General features: G+C 39.8%; 1 protein-coding gene across 1 annotated transcript in view; it reads left to right on the forward strand.

Annotated features, from left to right (window-relative positions):
* The window catches only part of PLCL2 (phospholipase C like 2), a 119,012-nt gene that overhangs the window by 55,628 nt on the left and 36,464 nt on the right, over positions 1 to 26,920 (forward strand). The window contains exons 2-3 of the mRNA XM_054384738.1: positions 16,161 to 18,647; positions 22,890 to 23,093. Coding sequence (XP_054240713.1) covers positions 16,212 to 18,647; positions 22,890 to 23,093 — 2,640 coding nt within the window. The 5' untranslated portion in view covers positions 16,161 to 16,211. The remainder of the gene's footprint in view (positions 1 to 16,160; positions 18,648 to 22,889; positions 23,094 to 26,920) is intronic.

Consider the following 26,920-nt stretch of genomic DNA (forward strand, 5'->3'; position numbering starts at 1 on the left):
TTGTTTAAAGTATACAGATGCCCTGCTAGGTTTAGTTTGTCAAAGCTGTGAACATTTATGTAATTTTAAAACCTGAAGAGCGTGTACCTTATTGTTTGTTGGCTTAGGATCAAGAAATACTTTTATGCTGTTTGATATTTGTAGCCTCTCATGTCTTTCTGTTACAGGCATCTTGTATTAAATATTTATAGTTCAGTGTTCCTTTCTAAGTGCTTGTAACTGTTATGAATAATTAAACAACAGAGTTAAGGGGGAAGAAGGGCAGCGTTGTAGCATTCACAATGTGCATTTCCTATAATTGTTTGACAACTGTAAATTGCATCTGAAAATCAACAAAGAAAACAGATCAAAAATAGCAGTGTGCTGTTATCAAAGAAAAATATTTGAGTTCAGATTTTCTCTGTCTGTGTGATTGCTGAGGGATGGCAACCTAATAAATACTTTTTTACTTAATTCATAAGAATTGTCCTCCTTAGAAATGAACAGTTAAATATTGCTGTTTAATTGTTGTTGCTGTCTAAGTTGAAGCAGCAACTTGAAGAATTTGTAAGATAATCTTTATTTAGCAAGAAGTAAGTTTAAAAAAGTTCCAGTGTTTGGTACTTAATACTGAGTTATGCAGAAGGACTCTTCATGGCACTGAAGCTTTAATATTGGTAGTGGTCCCTCCTAATTATGAAGAAGTAACTTACCTCAAGCTGCAGAAGCAGAACACCTCAGCTTGTGAAGTTCCATCTCTTTTTGCTGGAATTACCTTATGAAGTTTACCAGTCCAGTTACTGTCAGTTGAGAAGCAGAACTGAAGACAGTCACTGGAATGATGTCATCGGTCACTGGAATGATGTCATCGGTCACTGGAATGATGTCATCGGTCACTGGAATGATGACATCAGTCACTGGAATGAATCAAATCAGTTAATAAATAGAAAGCTGCAGGGCAGATGTAATGATAGTTTTTAGAATAACAATAATAATAAAAAAAATTACCTACCTTTTCTTCCTCATCAGTGTGAATGTTTTTCTTGGACAAAATCACTTCCAGGCAATAATTTTACTTCGGTGTTATTCCCAGAAAATACTGAACCACAAGAAGGGATGCAAAAAGACACCAGGAATTTTCCAAGAGAGCAGATGACATTTTGATTAAAATTTAGACAAAATATTGGCTGTACCATGTGGAAATTAACTTTTTACCACATCAGTGAAAGTGAAATTGTGTGGTATAGTCACAACTTTGTTCTAGCAGGTGGAGTGGGACTATCCATATGGATGTGTGAAAAAGTCAGTCCTTTAAATTACGTAACACATCCATAGTCAATCTGCTGCTCATGTTTGGTGAGCAAAAGTTGTTTTGCCAGTTAAGTAGCCTACCTGATGTTTCCTTAACACAGTGGAGGAGAGGCAATTTACTGCACTGCTTTCTGATTAAATTAGTCATGTATAACAAATACAATTTGGGTTTTTTTGTTACATTGGTGGCATTTAAAAATACAAATCTTGGCTGCATTGAGGCAAAGTGTCCTTTCTCATATTCCTGGATTTGTTTTTTTCAGTATTTAAATTATGTCACTGCAGTTGTCACATGGAGTATGTACCTTGATTGCACCACACATGCTACAAGCTTTGTCCTCTTGTGTCCCTTAGCTCTGTGTGACATGCAGAATGTAGGAATGCTGATATTCATAAAGTGAAACTTAATACAGTTACTTGCAGAAGGGCTTGAGCACTCCAGCTCTCACTGAAAATAACTTCTTGGCACTGAAGTTGTCTTCCAGTATGACCCTCAAAATGTTTCCTTACTTCTCTTCTGCACTTCTACCATTTAAAATCTTGCACCAGTGTGAAACGTGCCATGTGCATACAAGTACATACAACTGTGATTTTTAGTAGTTAAAAACTTCAGTTATTCAGAAATAGTTGAATTTGCTAAGAAAGCTGCAGAGGTAGGTTGATGAAGTGGTTCTCAAGGTTAACAATTGAGAGGTTGGCACATTAACAGTTTCCCTATTTTGTGAACAGAGGGCTGCAGCGTACATCTGTATGTTTCCAAACACCTTCAGGAAGTAAGTTTGGGGGTTTTGCACCATTATGAATTTCTTCTAAGCCTTACTAAATTATGCTTTGCTTATTTAGAAGTAATGTAAAAAGAGCAGACTTTTTAACTTAGGATCAACGCATTGTGGTTGCACAAATCTACACAGAAATTGCCTTGTGGGTCAGACAAGATAGTGTCTGGGCCTGCTGGGTAGGGAACTTGTTCACCCTTCCCCCAAACAAAACTGAACCAACCTTTATGTCTGTGGGAAACTTAGGAAGGGCTTTGCCAATGTCAGTGCAAAAGGGTAGAGAGGCTTGAGCCAGCAATCTCAGTCACCTCTTGCTGGTCCTCCTGTGGTCTTTCCTTTTGAGGCTGAAAAACAGCAGCACAGGGAGAGGGGAAGCAGCTTTCTGCAGAGCTTGTGCTGCATCTGAAATGACAGAAGAAAAAGTTGAAAATGCAGTTACTGTGTTATCTTTGTAAGTCACCCACATGCTGTATATTTCCTTCAAACTGTGAAGCCTGACAGCTGTGTTACGGAAGTTACTTGTTTTGCCAATTCAGTCAAATTGTTGTTTATGCCTGAAATGAGAAATGGAAAAATTCTGTGCTATCTACCAGTGGAACTGACTTGCAGCTATGAATACTTGAGAAAAGAAAAAAAAAAGCTGAGATTGAGCTTCAGGATGATTGCTGTTGTAATCTGCATATTAATCTTGTGCCCTATGAGGAGAAGCTGAGAGACCTGGGGCTTTTAGTCTGGGGAAGACTGAAAGGGGATTTAATGCATGTTTATAAATATGTGAGGGCTGGGTGTCAAGAGGGAGGGGACAGGCTCTGCTCAGTTGCACCCTGTGATGGGACAAGGAGCAATGGATAGAAACTCCAGCACAGGAGGTTCCACCTCAACATGAGGAGAAACTTCTTCATTGTGAGGGTCCCAGAGCACTGGAATAGGGTCCCCAGAAATGTTGTGGAGTCTCCTCTGGAGATTTTCAAGCCCCATCTGGATGCATTCCTGTGCATCCTGTGCTAGATTCTATGATCCTGCTCTGGTAGGGGGGTTGGACTCGATCTCTGGAGGTCGCTTCCAACCCCTAATATCCTATGATAGGTTTTGGTTAAAATGTTCATGCAAGTGTATCTTAGCTATAACATTCAAGTTTTTAAAACATTATTGAAGAAGGGAACATGCTGATGTCAACTAGTTGTGCATGTAGATGGAAAGAGCATCTTGCTGGCTTTTAAGGATAACAGCAGACTCCTGAGCCGTACTGAAATCTTTCGAGTCAACTTGTTTGAATCCTCCAGTACCTTCATCTGCAGTGGCAGCTATGTCATTATCAGTTACTCTTCAAGCTAAAAGCATATCTAGCTATTATTCCTTTTTTCTGATGGCTGAAAAAAGTAAGTACTTACAATAGACATTGACTTCTCTATAGTAGTTAAAATGATCTGTTTGTCATAGATAGAATTTCTTAGTACATGAGAAATTAGGAGTCTGAGACACTTTCTACTTACTTACCCAGGGCTATTACACTTTTCAGGCTTTTAACAACTTTCTGTCAGTGCAGTTTTTCTCGGTGTAAGACTGAACAGTACATAGTAACTGCTGGTTCTCAGAAATAATTGTAATTTATACGAACTTTGTTAAAACATTCCTTCTTTGGATCTGTGTAGTGGGTTAACAGCCTTCTTCCCTCCAACACAGAAGGGAAAGTAACACAGAAAAAAAACAAAACCCAAAAAAAAACAACCAAACATAACAAAAAACACCCTGGGTTGAGATAAAGAGAAAAATGAGATAATACAATGCACAATTACCTTAGCCTATTTGCAGGAAAAGCACAGCAAAATGCAGAAGCACCAGCAGAAGCCAGGGAACTCAACTCCCCTCCTCTCCAGTCCCATGCCAACCCCAGCAGAGAAAAACACCAACATCCCAAACCTGGAAATGAAAAAGCAGCAACCAGAACAAGAAGCCTCTCATGTTACAATCTGAACTTCAAGCCCCATAATATTTTGCTCCAACCAGCACTTTCATTTTGAATCTGGCATGATGGCAGCATGGGATTGAATATCAGCAGCAGTTTGAACTCAATCCATGGCAATCTGAAATATACATGTTTTGCTTTTACCAAGTTTGTGAAAGCTGGATTCCTCTTTTGCTCCATTGGAAATGCTGCCCAGAATCCTGAATTGTAACCATCTCAATAAAAAACTTAGGACGTTCATGCCAAGCATAACTCAGGCTTTGGCATTCTCAGTGCTCACAGCAGTCTAGGTAGTTTCCTAAGATGCTTATTTTCTTTTGAGATTAAACTTTTTTATTTCCTTCTTTCGTCTGCTTTCTTTTTCCTTCTTTCCTCTGCTTTCTTTTTCCTTCTTTCCTCTGCTTTCTTTTTCCTTCTTTCCTCTGCTTTCTTTTTCCTTCTTTCCTCTGCTTTCTTTTTCCTTCTTTCCTCTGCTTTCTTTTTCCTTCTTTCCCTCTGCTTTCCTTTTCCTTCTTTCCCCTGCTTTCCTTTTCCTTCTTTCCCCTGCTTTCCTTTTCCTTCTTTCCCCTGCTTTCCTTTTCCTTCTTTCCCCTGCTTTCCTTTTCCTTCTTTCCCCTGCTTTCCTTTTCCTTCTTTCCCCTGCTTTCCTTTTCCTTCTTTCCCCTGCTTTCCTTTTCCTTCTTTCCCCTGCTTTCCTTTTCCTTCTTTCCCCTGCTTTCCTTTTCCTTCTTTCCCCTGCTTTCCTTTTCCTTCTTTCCCCTGCTTTCCTTTTCCTTCTTTCCCCTGCTTTCCTTTTCCTTCTTTCCCCTGCTTTCCTTTTCCTTCTTTCCCCTGCTTTCCTTTTCCTTCTTTCCCCTGCTTTCCTTTTCCTTCTTTCCCCTGCTTTCCTTTTCCTTCTTTCCCCTGCTTTCCTTTTCCTTCTTTCCCCTGCTTTCCCCATCAGTTGTCAATTAACTCTTGAAACCAATTCCCCTTTTATTTTAGTATCATAGATATGCAGATGTAATTACATATGAATGAATGCCTCAGTGTTGTTCAAATGCAATTTTTGCTACTGCATTGTAATATTCTTCAGGTACAATATTATCAAGTTATGTGCATTGTGTATGCGTACTGTGCAACAGTAGTTACTCTTAGAAGGGAGATGTACTTGGCAGAATGAAACTGCAGAATGTGGAAACCTTAGTTACTACAGACTTCCTAAAATTTAGGTCAAAATCAAACATAGTATAAGTAGTTACAACTCCTTTATTTTCACCAGAGTAAGCAATATCAGAGTGTTTACTTTTCTTTTGAAAAAAACATGAAATGGATTTATTTGTGCTGAGTTAATCTAGTGAAATAGCACTGTGATTTAATGTGTTGCTTTTGAAAAGCTAATTAGGTGATCCTTGAGATCAGGCATGCATTTTGCTATTAAAACCATGGCCCTAAGATTAGGTGGCTAAACTGTTTTGGTGTGTCAGCCTCTATTTTGGTTTAAACTAAGGCTCAGAATTAAAACTTCAAAGCACCTGCTTAAAACTGGGAAATCCAGGAGTACTCCATGTAATCTCAGTTCTTTCACTTATCTGAGGAACATCTTCAAAATGAGATTTCTTTTGTAGTTCTCATTGTAAAACTTACCAATACGAGTTAAAAACACTCACAGTGAGGAATATAATAGTTAATGTTTTCAGGCATGAAATGTGTTCATGCTGCTTCAGTGAGTTACAGCATTAGAGTTGGGACATTCTCTTACCTTGCTCAACTTGCATCAGCTTTAAGAGCTGAGTGAGAGGGAGCAGGTGACAGCATGCTTATGGATGTCTTGGGCATCTGAGTGGAAGAAGTGTCTGCCTCATAGCAGAGTGGTTCATGGAAAGCTCCCCTGTGAGTTGGAGAACCTACGGATCCTTAAGATAGCAACATACAAAAACAAAGTAAAAGAAAAGGTTTCTTTGCCCTTTGTAAACTGATCAAATGGCTAAATAAGGTCTTCTTAAAGAAGTCTTACATAGGAAGCCTTAGTCTAGACTTTATTTGCAAAAATCATACCCTGTTGTTTCCCTGGTTATTGCAGTCACAGTTTTAAACTGAGTTAAATTGCCTGCTCTAAAAGCAACAAGGACACCATAGGTGACTTTCCCTCTGCTCCTTCTTACAGGCAGTGTAGTAGGGATCTCTCTCATATAAAATACTTCTACATTTTCTTTCTCCAGGACAAAGAAAGTGTTCTACCTCTTGAAGTGAGGCAGAACAAAATGAGCCAAAGGAGCACTGAGAATGTCAGTTCTGTGGTTTTATGGAGTTGGTAGTTCTTTCTAATACCTTGCCCTTTACATTCAGTAAATTGTCAATGTACTTCTGTGAGATGGACCAAGAAGAGAGATGTGTTTTCCCTAATAACAGTTTGCTTGTCAGGTCGTGTGGAATCTGATTTCAACAGAACATTTCAGCTGCACTGAGTTTGAATTGAATTAATTTCTTTACAAAAGTGAGCAATTCTCTTTGTTCTTACACTTTTAATCAAGTCCCTGTTTCTAGTAGTTATTTTGACCAGCTCTGATCCTTACCTGATCACATGGCAAATGGTTTCATCTGGATAAAACGGAGAAAATTAATTCAGCAGAAAAGAGATTTTTCATTTCCTGAGGCAATGAGGTAAATTAACTTCCTGTGTGTCATCCTATGCAGGCCTGAGGAGTTGGGGTAGGTAGAAAGGAGATGCAGTTGGGGCAGGAAGAGACAGGACAGAAAATTAGTATTTTGAAGAGGGAATTGATTTAGCTGTACCATGAACTGTGCAATTAACTGATCTGAAATGATATAGATGATTTTTGTTTTAGTATTCTGCTACAACTTGCCCCTGTGTCAATATTCCTTTAATAATAGAATTCCCTCAGTAATTAAAAAAAGGCAAAAATTTGTTATTTGTGCAGATAATTTTTTTTTCTTTCCTCCTCATGGCTATTTATAACATTGTGTGACTAGGTCTGGCAGGGGCCAGCCCACCACACATTGGAAAAATAAACTTCTCTTAAAAGTTTTGTGCAAACAGCAGGTATGCCATGAATACCACTTTGGGAAAATATTTGAATGCTGAACTCAAATATAGTGATTCACAAGGAGTGGGAGGCCCTGTGTTTTCCAAATCGCTGATGTTTTGTCTCTCCCCAAATGCTTGTTATTGCAACTGAAGACTCTCTACTTTGTCTTAAATACAACTGCTGAGTGCTGTGTGGGGTTAAACAGGGGCTGCAGCTCCATTCAGAAAATGCTGTACAGGATGTGATTTACTGTGTGCTGTTTCTGCAGCATTTGGGCTTGTCGGCCCAACTGCTAATTGACTGGAGACTTTTTTCTTATTTTGATTTTTCACATGCTCTGCAAGCTTTGGACTGCTGTGTTAAAGCATTAGGTGAATATGGGTCACTGTGTTAGTAAGAATCTTCTTGTAATGGCAACTTAAAGGAAGAACGTGGATGCTTGACTGGAGCAGAGGGGCTGTGTGGTGGCTGTCAGCAGGTTCCTCGGCCGAGTGGTTGATTCCTAGAGAATTAGGCTGAGAGAGGGTGCAGCAAGGACATAGCTCCTGCTTCCGAGGATGTAGTTCCTAATGCTGAAATGCATTTCCTGTCCCACCTTCTTTCCCTCTCCCTTTCCCTCTTTCCTTCTGCTCCCCCTCCCCACAGCATCACAGGATGTTAAGGGTTGGAAGGGACCTCTGAAGATCATCGAGTCCAACTCTCCTGCCAGAGCAGCACCAGAGAATCTGGCACAGGTCACACAGGAACACATCCAGATGGGCCTTGAAAGTCTCCAGAGAAGGAGACTACACAACCTCTCTAGGGAGAACTGTTCCAGTGCTGAGGGTCACCTCAGAGTGAAGAAGTTCCTCCTGATGTTGAGGTGGAACCTCCTGTGCTGTAGTTTCTATCCATTGCCCCTTGTCCTATCCCAGGGTGCAACTGAGCAGAGCCTGTCCCCTCCCTCTTGACCCTCAGCCCCCTTCCAAAGAAGACTCTCACTCTGCCTTTAACTGCTCCTGTTTTCTACTGACTCCTTCACACAAAAACTTGCTGAGTTTCTTTTATAATACTTACTGTAAGTTATGTTTTGGAATGAGCTGGTAGTTGTACATAGGCAACCTATACACAGTAAGGAATTTCTTTTTTGTGTGTGTTTGCAAACCCAAATGGCCCTGTTTGTTATTGCCATATCTGTTAAAGATATTTTTTATGAAGAAAACCCTAACTGTTTTTGCAGTGAAATTAGTTATAAAGAGAAGTATGATATGATACTGGCATTGTATTTGTAACTCATTACTGTTCTATGTCTGTAAAAGCACAGGTGAACCCTTGGCAAAGGACAAATTGCTGAAATTACAATATTTTGTACTAAAATGCATTTAGAAATAAAATGTTTTAAAATACTACCTTAAATAGCTGTGGGTTTGGGTTTTTTTTCCTTTGACTAGACCTAACTATATATAGCCATCCCTGAATGTTTTCTTAAGTAAAAAGAAAATCTGTAAACTTCAGGGGTTTTGTTTTGCAGGGTTCTGAGGAAACAAATGCCTAGGAATCTCAATTAAATAAACAAAGCATCCATTTTTTTAAATTTTATATATATATATTTTTTTTTAAACTAACCACTTCCTGAAACGGGCTTATGTTGCACATGGTGTTGTTAAGCCAGGTGATTTTGCAGTTGCTGATGAATTGTATTTGATGAAGACAAGCAGTTTGCATACTCAGGTTGGCTCCTTGAGCACCACATGTGCCTTAAAAGCAAGTCATCAATGAGTGGTGTTGTGTCAGAAGAGTAATTCACTCTATGTGCATCATGAAGATCATTAGAGTGTCTTGTTCCTGTGATAAAGTAGCAGCTTGTATTGCAGCTCTGGGCTACAGATGTACATGAAATCGCTTCTAAACCAGCTTTAATCCTATATGACATGAATAGTGTGATTTTAAAAAAAAAAATATTAGCCAAAATTATTCATGGCCTTGTGTTCTCACCAACTCACCAGTAATTGTTCAGTGTGTTGCCACAACATTGGCCCTCACATGCACAAACATGTCCCTTTATTCACAGCTTACTTGCAATTAAAACAATATTAAAAGCTCTTCACAGAATCACAGAATTAACCAGGTTGGAAAAGACCTTCGAGATCATCAAGTCCAACCTATCACCCAACACCATCCAATCAGCTAAACCATGGCACTAAGTGCCTCATCCAGGCTTATTTTAAACACTTGCAGGGACAGTGACTCTACCACCTCCCTGGGCAGCACATTCCAATGGCCAACCTCTCTTTCTGGGAAGAATTTCTTCCTTACATCCAGCCTAAACCTCCCCTGGCACAGCTTGAGCCTGTGTCCTCTCGTTACCTGGGAGAAGAGACATTCTGTGTGATAGCAGTCTTGTTACAACACGTGTGCAGGTGTTGCTGTCTCTGCTAGGTTGAATGGCTCAGCATCCAACTTGTTTCTAAGCCTGTTTGGGTTAACTAAGCAGGCATTCTTGGGACTGCAGCTCCTGTAGACTCTGTGCCCCTGTGGTGGGGTAGAAAATTCCCCCCAATATTAAATTTGCCAGGCCAGTTTAGTTGGAAGCAAATGAAAGCTGCATTTATAAGCAAAACTACACTCTACAATGGAATGTAATGAATATGTACAAATACACAGTATTTACAATTCATGAACAGCACAAGGACCCCCTGGTCAAAAACCAGGGGAGCTGCAACAGCTTCTCCCTCCCGTCCTTCCCCTTACCCCCCTGTACACAAAGGGACAAGAGAAAGAGCAGAGATGTTAGAACTCAGCCAAAACAAAGCAGCCAAGGTCAAGCAGAAGCCAGCAGAAGCACAAAGTCAGTATCTCCCGGAGTGAAGAAGCGAGAAGAGAGAGATTGTTTTCCTGACTAAATCTTAAGTCCCTTATCTTTCCAATGGGGTTGTTTAGAATTATCATTATTTTCCTTTTTACACCCAGTAGTGATTTATTTACATACTACTACTTTCTGTCTGCAAGGTGTGTGAGTTTCTTGTGAATTTATGAGAGCTCAGCCATGCACAATCAAAACCCTGCAGTGAGGTGTTGGGGCTGAAGGGGGGTGTTTTATGCTCTGTATTTGTGTAGTTGCTTGGTTGGCAGAGCACTCACCTACTCACTGAGTGACTGATCTCTAGACTTCTGCATGGAGATCTTCAAGCATGCAGCCCTTCATAGGCTAGCCACAAGCCTAGGATGGAGCTGACATCCACCCTGTGGCTGGACCTCTGATATGTATAAACACTGTGGCAGTTCAGGCTGGGTGCCTCCTGTTACTGCCACAACAGTTACACCTGCTCTGGTGTCCCCAGTGTCCAACCCAATCAGGTGGACACAGGAATCAGTGTATTTCTACCCATGAATCCTACACCCTATCAATCCATCACAAAGTCCTTCTCTTCCTCGTTCTTCCCTCTCTGCTCCCATGGGAGATGCTTCCCTATCAGGTAACGGTGGGGGAGTATCTCAAGGCCTGTCTAGGCCTAATGCCAGGAGGAGAAAGGGGCAGGGAAGCAGTCTCAGACCTGGCCAGCCTGAGACCAGCCTGGCAGTGGGGGGAGAGGGGTGGAAAGAGCCCTGGGGGGTTTGGGTATACCCTCAGGTGGGGAGAAGGGAAGAGTTGGGAAGCCTTTGGGTGTGCTGTAAGGGACTCTGTATGCTTTGGGGTATCTTTGCCACTATGCTTTGTAGTTTCTGTAAAACACTAATTGCTTTTCCATTTAAACTTCCCACCACTCTCCAGTCCATTTGTGTGAGTGTCATTCTTCTGTCCCTCTCGGGGCAAGAGAGGATCTGTCCGGCTCTAAACCAGGACAAACATGAACGGAGGTTTTGCATGGTTAGAGCACAAGCATGAAGCAGCAGGACATGTCTGTCACCTAGGGAGATGAATATTCCTCTGAGAGGGGAAAATTCAGCGTTCAATTCTTGGCTGCATGCTCTGTTTGTATGTTTTGCATGCAAGGTCACCAAGTGAAGCGTTTCTGGAATAATGACATCAGGCACTTTCACTTCCCAGGCAAGTGCTCTAAAAATTGTCCTTCTGCCTCTTCCTCTTGTGGATACTGTTGTTTTCCTTTGTGAAGTCCTCTGTCCCAAAATGAGTGGGGCTACATGCAGACAGAACAACCACCTCATCAAATCTATAGGTTGCTGCTTTAGTTGTGGAGAGAGGCAGGACCACAGCACCACCCTGCACAGTGCTCCTGAGGTAGCCTTCTGCTTCCAGCCTCTGCAGTTGGCAAGCCTCTGCCTTGGGCTGTAAATTTCTTCCCTGAGATCCCATTGTACAAAACAATACCTAAACTTCTTGCTAACTCTGGGTTTGAATGGTTTTTGGAAGTTGTGCTTTCCCAACAGTGTCTTCTGAGGTATGGTTCACTTGGGCATTTACAGGTTGTAAATTTCACTCTGCATCTTTTCCTTTAGTACATATTTACAAACCTTGCACTATTTACTGTTTCCTCTGTCTTCCTGATCTATTTATTATTATTTATTATTATTTAATTTTTATTGTTATTATTGGCATCCTGGCCTGTCTCAGGAATAGTGTGGCCAGCAGGAGCAGGGAAGTCATTCTGCCCCTGTGCTCAGCACTACTTAGGCCACACCTTGAGCACTGTGTCCAGTTCTGGGCCCCTCAATTCAAGAAAAATGTTGAGTTGCTCAGTCTTGGAGGTCTCTTCCAACCTGGTTGATTCTGTGATCCTGTGATTACATTATGAAATCTCTGTTTGAACTCTGGCAGTGTCTCTATCAGCACCTGTGGTTATTGGAATTGCTCTCTAAGTAATTTTATCATAAAGTTGCATATATGAAAAGCTTTGCAGTTCAGGAATGATGTGCATATTGCTCAGGCTTTGATTCAGGATTCTCTGTGGTCTCCAGAATTCTGTTTTGTAGAAAGTGCTATCTTTGTCTCTTAGTCACATAACATAACACATTTCTTTGTCTGTACCTTGAGACTCATTTAAAAAAAAAAAAGTTATCATGGAGATACTGGTCCCTGTTTGCTCCTTTAAGCTGTTTTCTCCAGCAGTGTCTGCCTCTTAAGTGAGGTAGATGTCAGTTGGGAGTATTTCTGTTTTTTCAACTGCTAGATACCTTATTCCTAGAGAAGCTGAACTATTGTCACCTGTAATGGTTATTAGCAAAGTTTCACAACAGTTTTGTTTATTTTTCTGGTCTGTTCTGCAAAACATCTTGCAGGTGACCTTGGATGTGGCACACAGTTTTAGGAAATTAATTGATGAGATGGTCATTCTGGTTTCAATGGTAAATTTCTTATGAAGAAGAGGGACTCTTCAAGGGAAGTCCTGAGTTATGTTACAGCCTGAAGACTGACATGGTCTTCAATGCGTGAGAGATCCTGCCGTGGAAAGAATTCTGCATCTGCATTGTAGAGCCAGTCTCATTTCAAGCATCTTGAACACCTTCAAGAGCACTTTGTCTCATGAATGCTGAGTAATCACTCCTGTGTTTGTTAAGATTTATACATTTTTCTGATGAGCCAACCTTTTTGATTCAAGACAGACTTAAGGCCATTAGAGACTTGACCCAGTTCCTGAATGCCACCCCTCTTTTGGGGTGAAATACTCCACATCATGTAGTAGAATGTATCTGCCTCTTTCTCCATGCCAGGCAATATGTCTGGGATTCACAAAAACCTGTTTCATAGAGTTTGTGCACAAGCTGTGTACAGACAGCTTGTTCTCAGATTATGAGTGAGATTTTTCTTTCCTTTTTCTCGTCAGACAGGTGGGTAATTCAGACAGGCAGATAATTCTGGCCTATGTCTTTGGGAAAATATCCTTTGAATTCTTCTGTTGATGTGGATTGATTGTGACTGCCATGTCAGGATGGGGACTACAGAAGCAGTCTGGTAGTTCAGGATCATTGATCTCTGGATGAAGGTTATTCTGAAGCTGAGAGTTGTTGGAAACTCACAGGAGTATTTTACAATTTGTCCTCACAGTCATCACATTCAGAAAGTGATGTCTACTGCCAAAAGGCTTTCTATGAATAAGCCAAGTGGTGAGATTTCTTTACCTTGCAGAAATGCAGAATATGGTCAAACTGGCTTCAAGTTCATCTGGTAGGCGAGCAAAATAATCTTGCAGATGGTTGATTGAACTATTCCTCTGATCTGCATGTGTAAACTCCAATTCAGGCTCTAAGTAATAAGTTGGGAATGGTGTTGCCTTCAGGTGGACCTATTTACATCAGATGACATCAAGAAATGGCAGGATTTTCTTGTTTGTTTGTTTCTTGCTGTTCAGTGTCTTTGATCAGACACAATCTTGATCATAGAGAAAGGCATAGACCTTCCTTCTGTTTGGTTAATACTGATCCTAGCCAGGCAAGGTTGTACTTCCTGTGCCTTGATGGTTCTAGCATCAGGAGGTTATCTATCAGCTGTCTCTCCCTGAACAGTTCAAGAAGTGTATTCACTTCCTGGATCTGTGACTGAGAAATCTGGACCACTTTGGAGTTTTGACACACTTCACTCCAAGCCCTAAAATACTCCTCAGTAATGTCAGTACTTATTTCTGTGGGGCTGCCCCTTGCCACTTTTTCAGGTTAGGAGCTGTAAACAAATAGCCAGGCAAGAAGCTAGGCTCAAAATGAAACAAAAATATTTGTAAACAAAAATCACATTTTATAAAATTTATTTTCTTTTTCAATGAAGCAAATTTTCTTTTGTTTGAAAGCAGTTCTTATGCTCCAACTATATGTAATGCAATTCCACCAGTCATTGGTATCCACTGGAGGTGTTTGATCTGGAATTAGAAATTAAACAGTCCTCTGCAGGGTTGTTCACTTTTACTGCTCTCTTGAGAACTTGTGTAAAGCAGATTCTGCTGTCATTAAAGGTGTAAGAATTGTATGGTTGATTAATTTTCTCAAACAGAGAACAGCAAATATTAAGTCTGCTTACTTTACTAGTAATTGATTGCAGTGAAAGGCTTTTTGAATGCTTATAAATGAAATTACAAACCAGAACTCTGCATTTTTAATTTAATGAAATGAAACATACAGCACATATGCCCTGAACTGGAAATGCATTCTGTAATGGATGGGTTTTACTTGAACATCTGTTCAGCATAGTAATCATTAAAAATTTCTTTTCCTTTCCTTTCTGCCATATAAGTAATGCTGATTTGCACTGGAACATACTTCAAATGGAAAACTATTAGAGGGAAAACGAACATTCTTTTTATATAAAACAGGAAAAGTAATTTTTAAAGCTGTACTGGAGTATAGGAAGAACACTTCTAAATAGGGTGTCTAACCTAAAAAGATTATTTCATGGAATTGTTATTTCAGACTAAAAGACACACACAGTGCTTTTAGGAACAAAAAACCCACAATATTTTTTTTTCCAAATCAGAAAATGAAGATAATTGAAGCACACAGGTTTCTTAAATTCACTTCTTTCTCATGAAATTGATTGTAATTAGGTCAGCTGTTACTGGTTTATTTGTACTAGTTTGAATTAATACCAACAGCAAATAGAGGTAGTTAAATGCCACCCCCTTTCCCCCCACCCCAGTAAACCTAGACCTCTCGGTTATTGCAGTAAGAGCAGAAGTGAATCACTTTTGCTTCCCTTCCTGGCCAGGTCTTGCTTTTCCCATTCAAGTTCTTCCTAATGATATGCAGCTTCTTTGGAACCAGTTAACCTTTAATCCTCTCAGACAGTTCCCTCCTGACTCATTTGCATTTTCTGAAACTCAGAACTTGCAGTGAATTACATCTGCTCCAGTCAGCTGCTTGTGTTTCAGTGTAGCTTCTGAGGCTAATGTGGCTGTTTTCCTAGTGCAGGGGTGGAATGTGTGTGCTCCAGGCAGTCTGTGGGACAAACACAAATGGGTGCATGAGGGAAGGAAGCTGTGTGTAGTAAGTGCTGATAAGGTCTTGTACATGTAGAATTAGGACTGAGTCTTAACAGATTTTATGTAGTTAATTGTGTAGTAATGTTTCTTTGGTGTTCGTGAGGACCTTGTAGAATTAGGACCAAGTCTAAAAGATTTTATGTAGTCAATTGTGTGTTATTTCTTTGGTGTTTGTGAGGACCTTGTCAGCAAGGTATTAAAGCATTGTATTCTGTACTGACAAAGTTCAGCCATCTCTGTAGGACTGTATAAGGACTCAGAGGAAAGCTTACTTCCTCCCACTTTGGCTGAGGGACCCAGTATCACAGAGTCACAGAAAAACATTCAGGTTGGAAAAGACCTTCAGGATCACCAAGTCCAACTGATAGCCATACTCTACAACCATATCCCCAAGCACCACATCCAAACCACCTTTAAACACATCCAGGGTGGGTGACTCAACTACCTCCTGGGCAGCACATTCCAATTCCTGACCACTCCTTCCATGGAATTTTTTTTCCTAATGTCCAGTCTAAACCTACCCAGTCACAGCCTGAGACCATTCCCTCTTGTTCTATCACTAATTCCCTGTGAGAAGATTCCAGCATCAGCCTCTCCACAACCTCCTTTCAGGTAGTTGTAGACAGTGATGTGGTCTCCCCTCAGCGTCCTCTTTTTCACACTAACTATTTCCAGCTCCTTCAGTTGCTCTTCATCAGATTTATTCTCCAGGCCCTTCCCCAGCTTCTTTGCCCTGCTCTGCACTGGCTCCAGCACTTCCACATCTCTCTTGAACTGAGCTGCCCAAAACTGAACACAATACTCGAGGTTTGGCCTCACCAGAGCTGAGTACAAGGGGACAATCCCCTCCCTACTCTTGCTGGACATAGCATTTCTAATACAAGCCAGGATACTCTATACTTATTACTGATAAAATGCATTTATACAGGATTATTATTTCCTTATCTTTTAAAACTTGCTTTGTTTAATTATAACTAAATAGGATCCTGGAACGTTATGTATGGTAAGCCAAGAACAAATATTAAGCCATTGTTTGTATTTTTATTTGTGATGATTCCAATAAGAATTTCCTTCCTTCTGGTCATTGCACAGATGATGAACTTTCACCCTTAAGTTAAAGCCTATTTCACTGTTGAACAAAATTGTACTAATTCTTGTCTTTTTTTTCCTCCCCTACCCCTCTTTTTTTGACCAGGATGGTACGAAACAGAAGCGAGAACGGAAAAAGACTGTGTCATTTAGCAGCATGCCAACTGAGAAGAAGATCAGCAGTGCAAGTGACTGTATCAACGCCATGGTTGAAGGCTCTGAGCTCAAAAAGATTCGATCCAACTCCAGGGTGTATCACCGATACTTCCTTCTGGATGCAGATATGCAGTCTCTTCGCTGGGAACCTTCAAAAAAGGATTCTGATAAAGCAAAGATTGATATTAAATCAATCAAAGAAGTGAGAACAGGTAAAAACACAGATATTTTTCGCAGCAATGGGATATATGACCAGATCTCAGAAGACTGTGCGTTTTCAATTATATATGGGGAAAACTATGAGTCACTAGATCTTGTTGCTAACTCAGCAGACATTGCAAACATTTGGGTTACTGGCTTGAGATACCTGATTTCTTATGGCAAACACACTCTAGATATGATAGAAAGTACTCAAGACAATATGCGGACTTCATGGCTTTCACGGATGTTCAGTGAGTCTGATGTAGATAATTCAGGACATATACCCCTGTGTAACGCTGTACAGTTGATAAAGGACTTAAATCCTGGTTTAAAATCTAATAAAATTGAACTGAAGTTCAAGGAGTTACATAGATCCAAGGAAAAAACTGGTACCGAAGTAACAAAAGAAGAGTTTATCGAAGTGTTTCACGAGCTTTGTACCAGACCTGAAATCTATTTCTTGTTGGTTCAGTTCTCAAGCAATAAGGAGTTCCTAGATACCAAGGACCTCATGATGTTTTTAGAAGCAGAGCAGGGTATGGCACACGTCACAGATGAAATAAGCCTTGGAATCATTCAGAAATACGAGCCAGCCAAAGAGGGCCAGGAGAAGGGCTGCCTTTCTATAGATGGGTTTACAAATTACCTTACTTCGCCGGACTGCCACATATTTGATCCGGAACACAAAAAAGTCTGCCAAGACATGAAGCAGCCTTTGTCTCATTATTTTATAAATTCCTCCCATAACACATACTTGATAGAGGATCAGTTTCGTGGGCCTTCCGACATCACCGGTTACATCCGCGCTCTTAAGATGGGCTGCCGGAGCGTGGAGCTGGACGTGTGGGACGGGCCGGATAACGAGCCGGTGATTTACACAGGGCATACGATGACCTCGCAGATTGTCTTCCGCAGCGTGATTGACATTATTAACAAGTATGCTTTTTTTGCTTCGGAATACCCTCTCATTCTGTGCTTAGAAAACCATTGCTCTATTAAGCAGCAGAAAGTGATGGTACAACACATGAAGAAAATTTTGGGGGACAAACTGCATACGCAGTCTCCAAACATTGAAGAGTCTTACCTTCCATCCCCAGAATCACTTAAAGGGAAAATACTAATTAAAGCAAAGAAGCTTTCCTCTAATTGTTCTGGTCTAGAGGGAGATGTTACGGATGAAGACGAAGGAGCAGAAATGTCACAGAGGGTGGGGAAAGAGGGACTAGAGCAGCAAAACTCGATGACGGGGAAACGATTTCAACTCTGCAAAGAGCTCTCCGAGTTGGTAAGCATATGTAAATCTGTTCAGTTCAAAGAATTTCAAGTTTCCTTTCAGCTCCAGAAGTACTGGGAAGTGTGCTCGTTTAATGAAGTGCTCGCTAGCAAATACGCCAACGAAAACCCAGGAGACTTTGTAAATTACAACAAACGTTTCCTTGCGAGAGTTTTCCCCAGTCCTATGAGGATTGATTCTAGTAATATGAATCCCCAGGACTTTTGGAAATGTGGTTGTCAGATCGTAGCGATGAACTTCCAAACGCCTGGCTTAATGATGGATCTTAACATTGGTTGGTTTCGACAAAATGGAAACTGTGGCTATGTCCTTCGTCCTGCTATCATGAGGGAGGAAGTGTCCTTCTTCAGTGCAAATACAAAAGACACTGTGCCTGGAGTGTCACCTCAGCTGCTTCATATTAAAATAATTAGCGGGCAAAACTTTCCTAAGCCCAAAGGATCGGGTGCCAAAGGCGATGTGGTGGATCCTTATGTCTATGTTGAAATACATGGAATCCCTGCTGACTGTGCAGAGCAAAGGACAAAAACTGTGCATCAGAATGGAGATAATCCAATTTTTGATGAAAGCTTTGAATTTCAAATAAATTTGCCAGAACTAGCTATGGTGCGTTTTGTAGTCCTGGATGATGACTACATTGGGGATGAGTTTATCGGGCAGTACACGATTCCCTTCGAGTGTCTACAGACTGGTTATCGGCACGTTCCTCTGCAGTCTTTAACTGGTGAAACGTTAGCACACGCTTCCTTGTTTGTGCACGTGGCCATTACTAACCGCAGGGGTGGTGGGAAACCTCATAAGCGGGGCCTCTCTGTGAGGAAGGGCAAGAAATCGAGGGAGTATGCTTCTATGAGAACATTATGGATTAAAACAGTAGATGAAGTGTTCAAGAATGCTCTCCAGCCCATTCGAGATGCCACGGATTTGAGAGAAAATATGCAGGTACAGTTTCTGCAATGAGTTTACTGGTTCTTGTGTGTGGTGGTGTATTATGATGTACACGGAATATATGTTTTTAAGGGCCTTGTTGCATTTTAAAGTTACACTATTCGAGTCTTAATGTTGGAGAACAGCCTTGAATACACGTTATGTCAGAGCTGACTTTGAGGTGATTGCTGTGTGGTGGGTTGAGATTGACCCCCCCAACAAGTTGGAGAATTAAATAAGTCACCAGGCTAGCTCAGAAGGTTTGGAAGCAGAATGAAGCTGTATTTACAAAGCAAGCAAAAATCTGGCCATACAAAATGCAATGAATACATACGAATTGTATATACATATATTTAAAATTAAGAAACAACACAAGGACCCTCTTGAATTGTTTCCAGACACCTCTGGGCAGTCCAGGGGCTGCTCGCAACCTCCCCTCTCCCTCTCCCCCTTCTTCCCTTTGCTGGTACCTCACAGACACAATCTACACCAGTGGAAGATCAGGAAAGAGATAAGGGAGCAATGCAAAAGCAGAAATCAAAGAGAAGAAGCAAAACCAGACAGAAATGTTTATGCACCTCCCTTTTTTCCTCATTAGCAAACCAATGGAGTTGTACAGACATATCAGTATTTTTCATTTGTATCTAATTGTCAATTTTATTTACTTTTTACTCACAGATGTCAAGAAAGTTCCTATTCTTGTTTATAATTAGGACACTAAGCTAAGGAACTTAGCTTTAAACTATCACATACTGTGTTGAGGTAGCCTTGATGCATATGTCTATTTTGTTCAATGTGAACTGGAAACATAATTCCAGTGTCAGAACTCAAGCCTCTTGGCTCATCCTGCTTTTGAAAGAATGTTAGATAGACACTAGAGGAAATTATGGCAGCTTTACTCCTTATTGGAAAACGTCTTGCATGTGAAAGGATGTTTAGTTCACTGAGGTTTTGTGGTTAGTTTTTTTTAATTCTTAAACAGAAAGCAATACTTTCAGAAAGACTGCTTACCATGGTTGTTCTTAGCAACAGTATGTTAGAAATATATGGAATTAGCACTAAGGTATTTGAAGGCATCCTCTAGAAGGAATTACCTCACCTTTAAGTTCATATATAGTAAACATGTAGAATTTCAGGAAAAGTATAGGCTGAGTTGCTTGTTTTTATGGAAGACAAGAGATCTCACTAAAACTATGTATAGTTTGGAGATTTCGGTAAAGGTTCTGGGCAATTAAAGCCTTTTAGACATAGATTAAAGTGAGTTGTAAAGTTGTGTTTTATTTAGGAAAGCTTTTAACTATCTATAAGCTTCTGATGGAATACTAGCAGTGATCAATACAAGGACTGTAATTTCAAATGAAGTGTGGTGGCCAAGAAGGCCAGTGGCATCCTAGCCTGGATCAGGAATAGTGTGGCCAACAGGAGCAGGGAATTCATTCTGCCCCTGTATTCAGAACTGGTTAGGCCACACCTTTAGTGCTGTGTCCAGTTCTGGGCTCCTCAATTCAAGAAAGACATTGAGATGCTGGAGTGTGTCCAGAGAAGGGCAACAAAGCTGGAAGGGGTTTAGCCTGGGGAAGCTGGGGGTGTGTAGTCTGGAGAAGAGGAGGCTCAGGGCAGACCTTATTGCTGTCTACAACTACCTGAAAGGAGGTTGTAGCCAGGTGGGGTTGGTCTCTTCACCCAGGCAACCAGCAACAGAACAAGAGGACACAGTCTCAAGCTGTGCCAGGGGAGGTTTAGGCTGGATGTGAGGAAGAAATTATTCCCAAAGAGATTGGCCATTGAAATGTGCTGCCCAGGGAGGTGGTGGAGTCATCGTCCCTGGAAGTGTTTAAGAAAAAGCCTGGATGAGGCATTTGGTGCCATGGTTTAGTTGGTTAGATGGTGTTGGATGATAGGTTGGACTTGATGATCTTGAAGGTCCTTTCCAACCTGGGTAATTCTATGATTCTGTAAATCCTCTTACTTTTTCCTGTTAACATTACATGAATGATTAAACCACTTAACTTAGCCTGAGTTAACCTATTGACGACTCGAATTCTGTCATGCAAAGGATACTGTATTTTAAGACACCTTTCAGGGCAAAGGTGGATCTATGATTTGAAGAAGCAATGAAAACACACACTTTTTGTAGATACTTTCCATTCTTTACAAGCTGCAATATTTTCCAGAGCTGGTACAAATGAAAACAGGCTCTACAGCATGATTTCTTTGAACATGAGATATTGAAAGGTATTTTAATGTCTTTGATTCTATCAGTTTGGAATTTGTGCTATCAAATAAATTCATCATTCTCTCTCAAAACGCTATCAAGAAGATATTTTTGGTACATGAGGAAATCCTAGTTTTGCATAGCTTTGCTGACATTACGTGATATGTGTTATCTAAACTCTGCTTGACTAATGTTTTATAGCTAATAAGAGTAAACCACTCAAATATCAAATTTATGTCAGAGAATGTGAGATTTGTTTAATGTCCGTGTTGCTGGGATTTCATGTTACAAAAATCATTCTGAATTGTATTATACAGAAAAAATGCCCCTATGAGCCTGATTGTAGAGAGCAAAGTTGTGGTTTAAAAAAAACAAACAAAACCCCCAAACAAAACCCCCAAAACAAGAAAAAAAGATGAAAGAAAGCTGAGTTTAATGGTTTCTCTAGATCTGTGTACAAACAGCTAGCCTTTTTTTCTTCCTTGTTAGGTACTGCATTACCATGATAAAAGCTGATGTCATAACTTCCTAAGTATTGATCACTGGCAAAAGTGTAACATGAGTGACTTAACTGGATGTGATGTTGCATGTTTAAATTGCCTGACAGGATGGGGGATAATCTCAGGATATAGGGTTGGAAATCCAAGGACAAGAGCTAAAGATGTAGTTCTGTCCTGCCTGCCATTAGTTAATGTATGCATTTCCCTGGTCCTTGTTAACCTCTTTGTAAAATCATTGTTCATAAAAGCTTACCTACTGTGTTTGTCTCAAACAAAATCTGTTTGAATGAACTTCTCCATGCCTTTCATTGTCATTAAGGTGTAGGCCAGTTAATTACAGTAGTTTGTGTTTCCTGAACGTTTTCTGGATGCTACTAAACATTTGCTTCAAGTACACTGTGACTGTTGTAGATGTCATTTAGTATTCACGTAATTTTGCATGAATGTGCCAGATGTACACGATTTGAAGTCTACTTTGGCTCTTTTGTCTCATAAAGGGCCAGCAAAATAGTTCATATAAGATTCCTATTTCCATTTAGATTGACATCATGCCATTCTAAGAAATTTGCCCATGAATGAGACTTTCCATGCCAGCAAAGATGGAAAGTGGTTTTGATTAAAATGAAAATCTGTGTCAAGTACCCTGCTCGGGTAAGAAGTGAGAGAAAGGAGCACTGAGCACATTTGTAACTTAAATATACCATGTTTTTGTTTTTGTTTCCTACAGGAACACAAACTCCAGACCTGCTCACTGATCACCAGCTCCCACTTGGTACAAAGTTCCTAAATTCTTTACCGTGCTGAGAATATTCCCATCATGGAATTTCAGTGGCTATTTGGAGTCACACTGTATATCTAATGCTGGAAATTTTCTTCAAATTTAAATGTATGGTTTTATATTCTACCATATTGAACATAAAGTACAACTATAAGAAATTTTAGGGAAAGGTACAAAGTTGGTATTCACACTGAAGTACCTTAAAAATCCACTTAAATGTGATTCTGTGATAGGAATGACATCAGTAGTGGAGTGCTGGGTTTGTGAATCACACCAAATGGGAGCCAGCAGATCCACAGCACGTCTGGACTATAGTTCAGGTATGTTTAAAGTTAGAAATGGGCTGAATTCCTCCTTTCACCTCACTTTGACTGTTTGAGACATTCAGCACCTAGTACTTTGTTTCTCTAACTGACATTTTACAAATCAGTTTGAAATGGCTTAGACTTTTTAAAAATATACAGCCAATATAGGTCAGAATTCATTTATATGCATGGTTAAATTTGGAAGTGATAGAGAGCAGAAATACTCATCCTAAATTGATTTCCTGTGGCAGGTATTGAATTTTTCAATTTTTTTTATCATGTTTTGGTAAAATAGATGTCTTCTATTGGTCGCTTTGGAAAACTGTGAGTTCTTCAGGAAAAAGCTGCACATTGTAGCTCAACTATAACAGTGAAGTGTTTTTTTTTTTTTTCCTGAAAGAATGGGATGTTAAAATTCCTGTTTAACTGTAAAGGAAATTCTTTCTTTCCTCTTTACAGAACGCAGTAGTTTCATTCAAAGAATTATGTGGCCTCTCTCCTGTAGCAAATCTTATGCAGTGCATCTTGGCAGTGTCTATGCGCTTGGTTGGGCCTGATAATACACCCTTGGTAGTACTGAATCTCAATGATCAGTATCCCACTATGGAGCTCCAAGGCATCGTTCCAGAGGTCCTGAAAAAGATTGTAACGGCGTATGACATGGTGAGTAGTCCTTTGTGGTTGTTTTATATGCTACTTGAAAGACTTTCTTTTTACAGTAAGTTTTTCTTTTTTTCGTAAGATACAATGTCTGTTTTGAAAGGTTGTTTTAATCTGTGGCTTCCTATTTCATGCTTCATTGCATGTGCTTGAAAGTCATTCCCATGAATGCACAGCAACTGATAGTGTTTTCATAGCGAGTGAAACACAGAGGTTAATATACTGCATGAAAAATCAAAGTGTACACTTCAGAAGGCAAAGTGGTTATAATAAGAAGATTTAACCTGAAGAGGATGTGTCACTTCACCTTTTTTGCAGTAACTTGAGACTTTTTTGTGTATTTATAAACCTCTTCTATTAATCTGTTGCTTACATTTTCCAGTTTATGGAACTGGATTTCTTTTGGCTTTGACTCAAGGTAGAATAAAAAAAAAAAGTTAGAAACTGCTTTTAGGAATTGTAGTGCTTATAAAGCACTTTGAAATGTTGAATTCTACACAGGCTTTTTCGTTTTCCTTTGCTGTATCTTTCTTATAGCTCTCATTGGAGGGGTATTTTTACCTCTCCAAGCAGCGGTAATGTTAACTTCAGCCCCTATACTTCAATAAATATGTAAATTGTATCTTTAGAGACTGGAAATTAAACATATTTTGCAACAAGGAAGGAAGAGCTAATACACCAAGAAATATTGATTTACATATGCCTTGCATTAAAGCATGCAAAAAAGCAAATTATTCTGAGTTTGATTTGCAATGTCCTCCTTCCACTGAAGTAGTCTGGTGCAGAGTAATTGAGCAGTTACTTATTTATGTAATGATTTCTTTAATTTGATATATCACTTGGCAATAAGTAAACATCCCTAGTATAAATTTACATTCATTTTGTGCACTACAATGAGAACCCTCACCTGGCAGGATCAAGTCACTGTTTCAGAAACAGTCCTTGCAACTTGATGAAAGAAAATGGAGGAAATGGAGCAAGTAGCCCAGTCCCACATATGTCTTTTAAACTGCTTTCTAAAGAAAAAGTAGCTTTAGAAAAATGCTAGACTGGTGACCAAAAAGCACTCATTGGTCATTAGCAGTTTAGGTGGAGTTTGTGTACTTCGGTGATGATGTAAACAGAACAGAATTTGATTGGAATGGTAGCAGTTACCAGAAAACAGTGGTATGTCCTCTTGGAGTAGCTCATTGGGTATCACTGTAACTGAAATGCAAACAAGCTTGGTGGTTGCGATTACACCTGCAACACCTATGTACTGTAGTTCTGTCTTGTTGGTGGGTGTCCCTGGCAGAGAGCTGATGTGCTGATACTTTTTCTTATCTATTAAGCTATCGGAGTTAAAATCTGTCTGTAGGTCTGGTTTCATGTTGTTGTTTGAATGTCAGTTAGAGGTGACTCGTAGCTCCAGCAGGCTTTACAATCCCAGTTTGGTTTGCTCTGTCTCTCATGTATGATTTTTCCCGTTGCATCCTGTAGTCTACACATGATTTGAGTAATTGTGTGCTTTAGAGATCTGTACTCTGCCCTGAAGGATAAAGGCTCAATTCCAATGAAAGGCAAAGATTCAAGGTCAGGCTCAATGGGGCTTAGGGCAGCCTGATCTAATGGAGGATGTATGTCCCTGCTCACTGCAGAGTGATTGGAGGAGATGATTTTGGAGGTCCCTTCCAACCCAAACCATTCTGTGATTATGATAGTGCTTCTATCTCTAGATGATATTGAAGATAAGCAAAAATTAAGATTATTTTAACCAAATAGAACATGGAAATAAGGAGACATGTTTCCATTTGTGAAACCTGATCTTGCCAATATTCTGTTCAGTTTGACAAAAGGTTTTAAGCTATCAAAATCTGTAGGGTATGCTGGAAAATGAAGTCACCCATGGGTGCCATACTTGATTGCTCATGTTTCTGAGAGTGCATTGTGAAACAGTGGGAGGCATCTGTACCATATCAAAGGAGAAGAGATGTGAAGCTCTTTAGCTCTTATTTGCTCTAGTAGCAGACGTTTAGAAAGCAGATACTATCATCAATAGTGTTCTTTTTGTGTAGTTGTCGTGTAAATTAACATAGTCAGCCCTCAGAATGACACATTTTTGTCTCAGGGATTGGGTTTGTCTTATGGATTTTTGTGACATGATTAATTAACAAGTGGGTGTAAAATTCTGCCACATCCATAATTAAGAGAGAGATGTTGAAGTAATGATTATCTACTTTTCTGCTACTTTAGGCCTGTATAGAGGTAAAAATTATATAACTGTGTTCTTCCATTCTGTCAAGTATTGGAAGTATGAAATCAGGGTGATAACAGAGGTTGTGTTAAATGTTCATTAAACACCAAACCTTGGTTAGTACCACGAATACATAGGCTGTTGTTACCTTGTGTGCATTCTCCATGTGGCACACACAACGATATTCTCGCAGTACTACTGTTTCAGGGCTGTGATGTTTTTTGGCTGTTGTAAGGGTTCTTATTAGTCAGAAATACTCTCCTTTTTATAAAATGATAATAAACAGAAAAAAAAAAACAATAGTCAGCGAAGATTTTTAGTTAGGCAGCATTTGATTACATCGTGAATGCTTAAAGGACTCGTTGTTGCTAAGGTCTTTACAGTGGGATGGTCAATCCACACTGATTCATTACAAAAGAGGGCAGTGGAAAGGTGGGAATATTTTCAGTATGGCATGGGTACCTCTAGTTTTTAAAGAAACAGTAAATAAGTTCATTAGTGTATCATTAGTACTTGGGTCTTTTGCATGTAAACAAACAGGAGATGCTGTTTAAAATTGTTCGTGTTTGCTACTACCTGAATAGAGGAGCTGCAAGTGATAAAGGCTAGTGCTATTCATGGGATAATATACTATATTTTTTACTTTAATGGATAATTTGTCACCAGTGTTATTGGAACCAGACATTTACCTAGGAAATAAAAGGATCCTTTATTCATGTTAGAGGAGCTGAGGTGTCTTTTCAGAATAATGGAAATAAATATAACTAGAAATTTTTGAGAGAGACATTGAAGTTGTGTATTTTTTCTCCAGCTTCTCCATGCCCCTGAGTATTTTTCACCCAAACATCTTTTCACTGTTTAACAATGTTTTATTTTTCCCTCTTGTTCATGAACTTCAGCTTCCTTAATGTGATACTTCAGCATGCACTCTCTTGGTGTCATCACACCCATCACTGATCAGTGCTGCAGACTGAAGCTTGGAGTTAAGGCAAGTGCCTCTTCCACACCATTGCATGTTTTCTTTTTTTTAATGTCTTATAACCTTTAAGATAAGCAGTAAGTAAACTTTCAAAAGGTATGCTATGGCAACAACAACAACAAAAATCTTAAGTCTGCAGCATTATTCAGTGATGAATATAAATCAGTGCAAAGATAGTGTACAAAGAGGATTGTACAAATGAAGTCAGCTATTGTTGAGAACTTGACTGTCACTGTCGGCCCTTAGTGGAGGATGAAGTGTCCCATCTGGTGAGGATAAGATCTTTCTGAACTTTGCAAGCAGGTGTTTACTTCTAAGAGGAAACCTAACACAGAAAAGGCAGAGAATTGTGCTTGTGTGAAAGAAGATAAATTAATGCTGCTACAAAAATTAGGATTAAATGTTACTAAATCTTAATTAGATAATGATGTTAGATCCTTTTTTCTTCAGTTTCTGATGGCATGGGTTTGGGATTTTTTCATGTTGAGGTTGTATTGTAATTTAAAATATCAGCAGACTACAGTATAGGAGGGGACTGTATTTGATCTAAATCAAATCAAATTTTGTATACACATTCCCGTGATAAGCTTGAGAACCATGCTGTGTTTATTGGTGGTG

This window comes from Indicator indicator, chromosome 11 (genome assembly GCF_027791375.1).
Source record: "Indicator indicator isolate 239-I01 chromosome 11, UM_Iind_1.1, whole genome shotgun sequence".
Classification (NCBI taxonomy): domain Eukaryota; kingdom Metazoa; phylum Chordata; class Aves; order Piciformes; family Indicatoridae; genus Indicator; species Indicator indicator.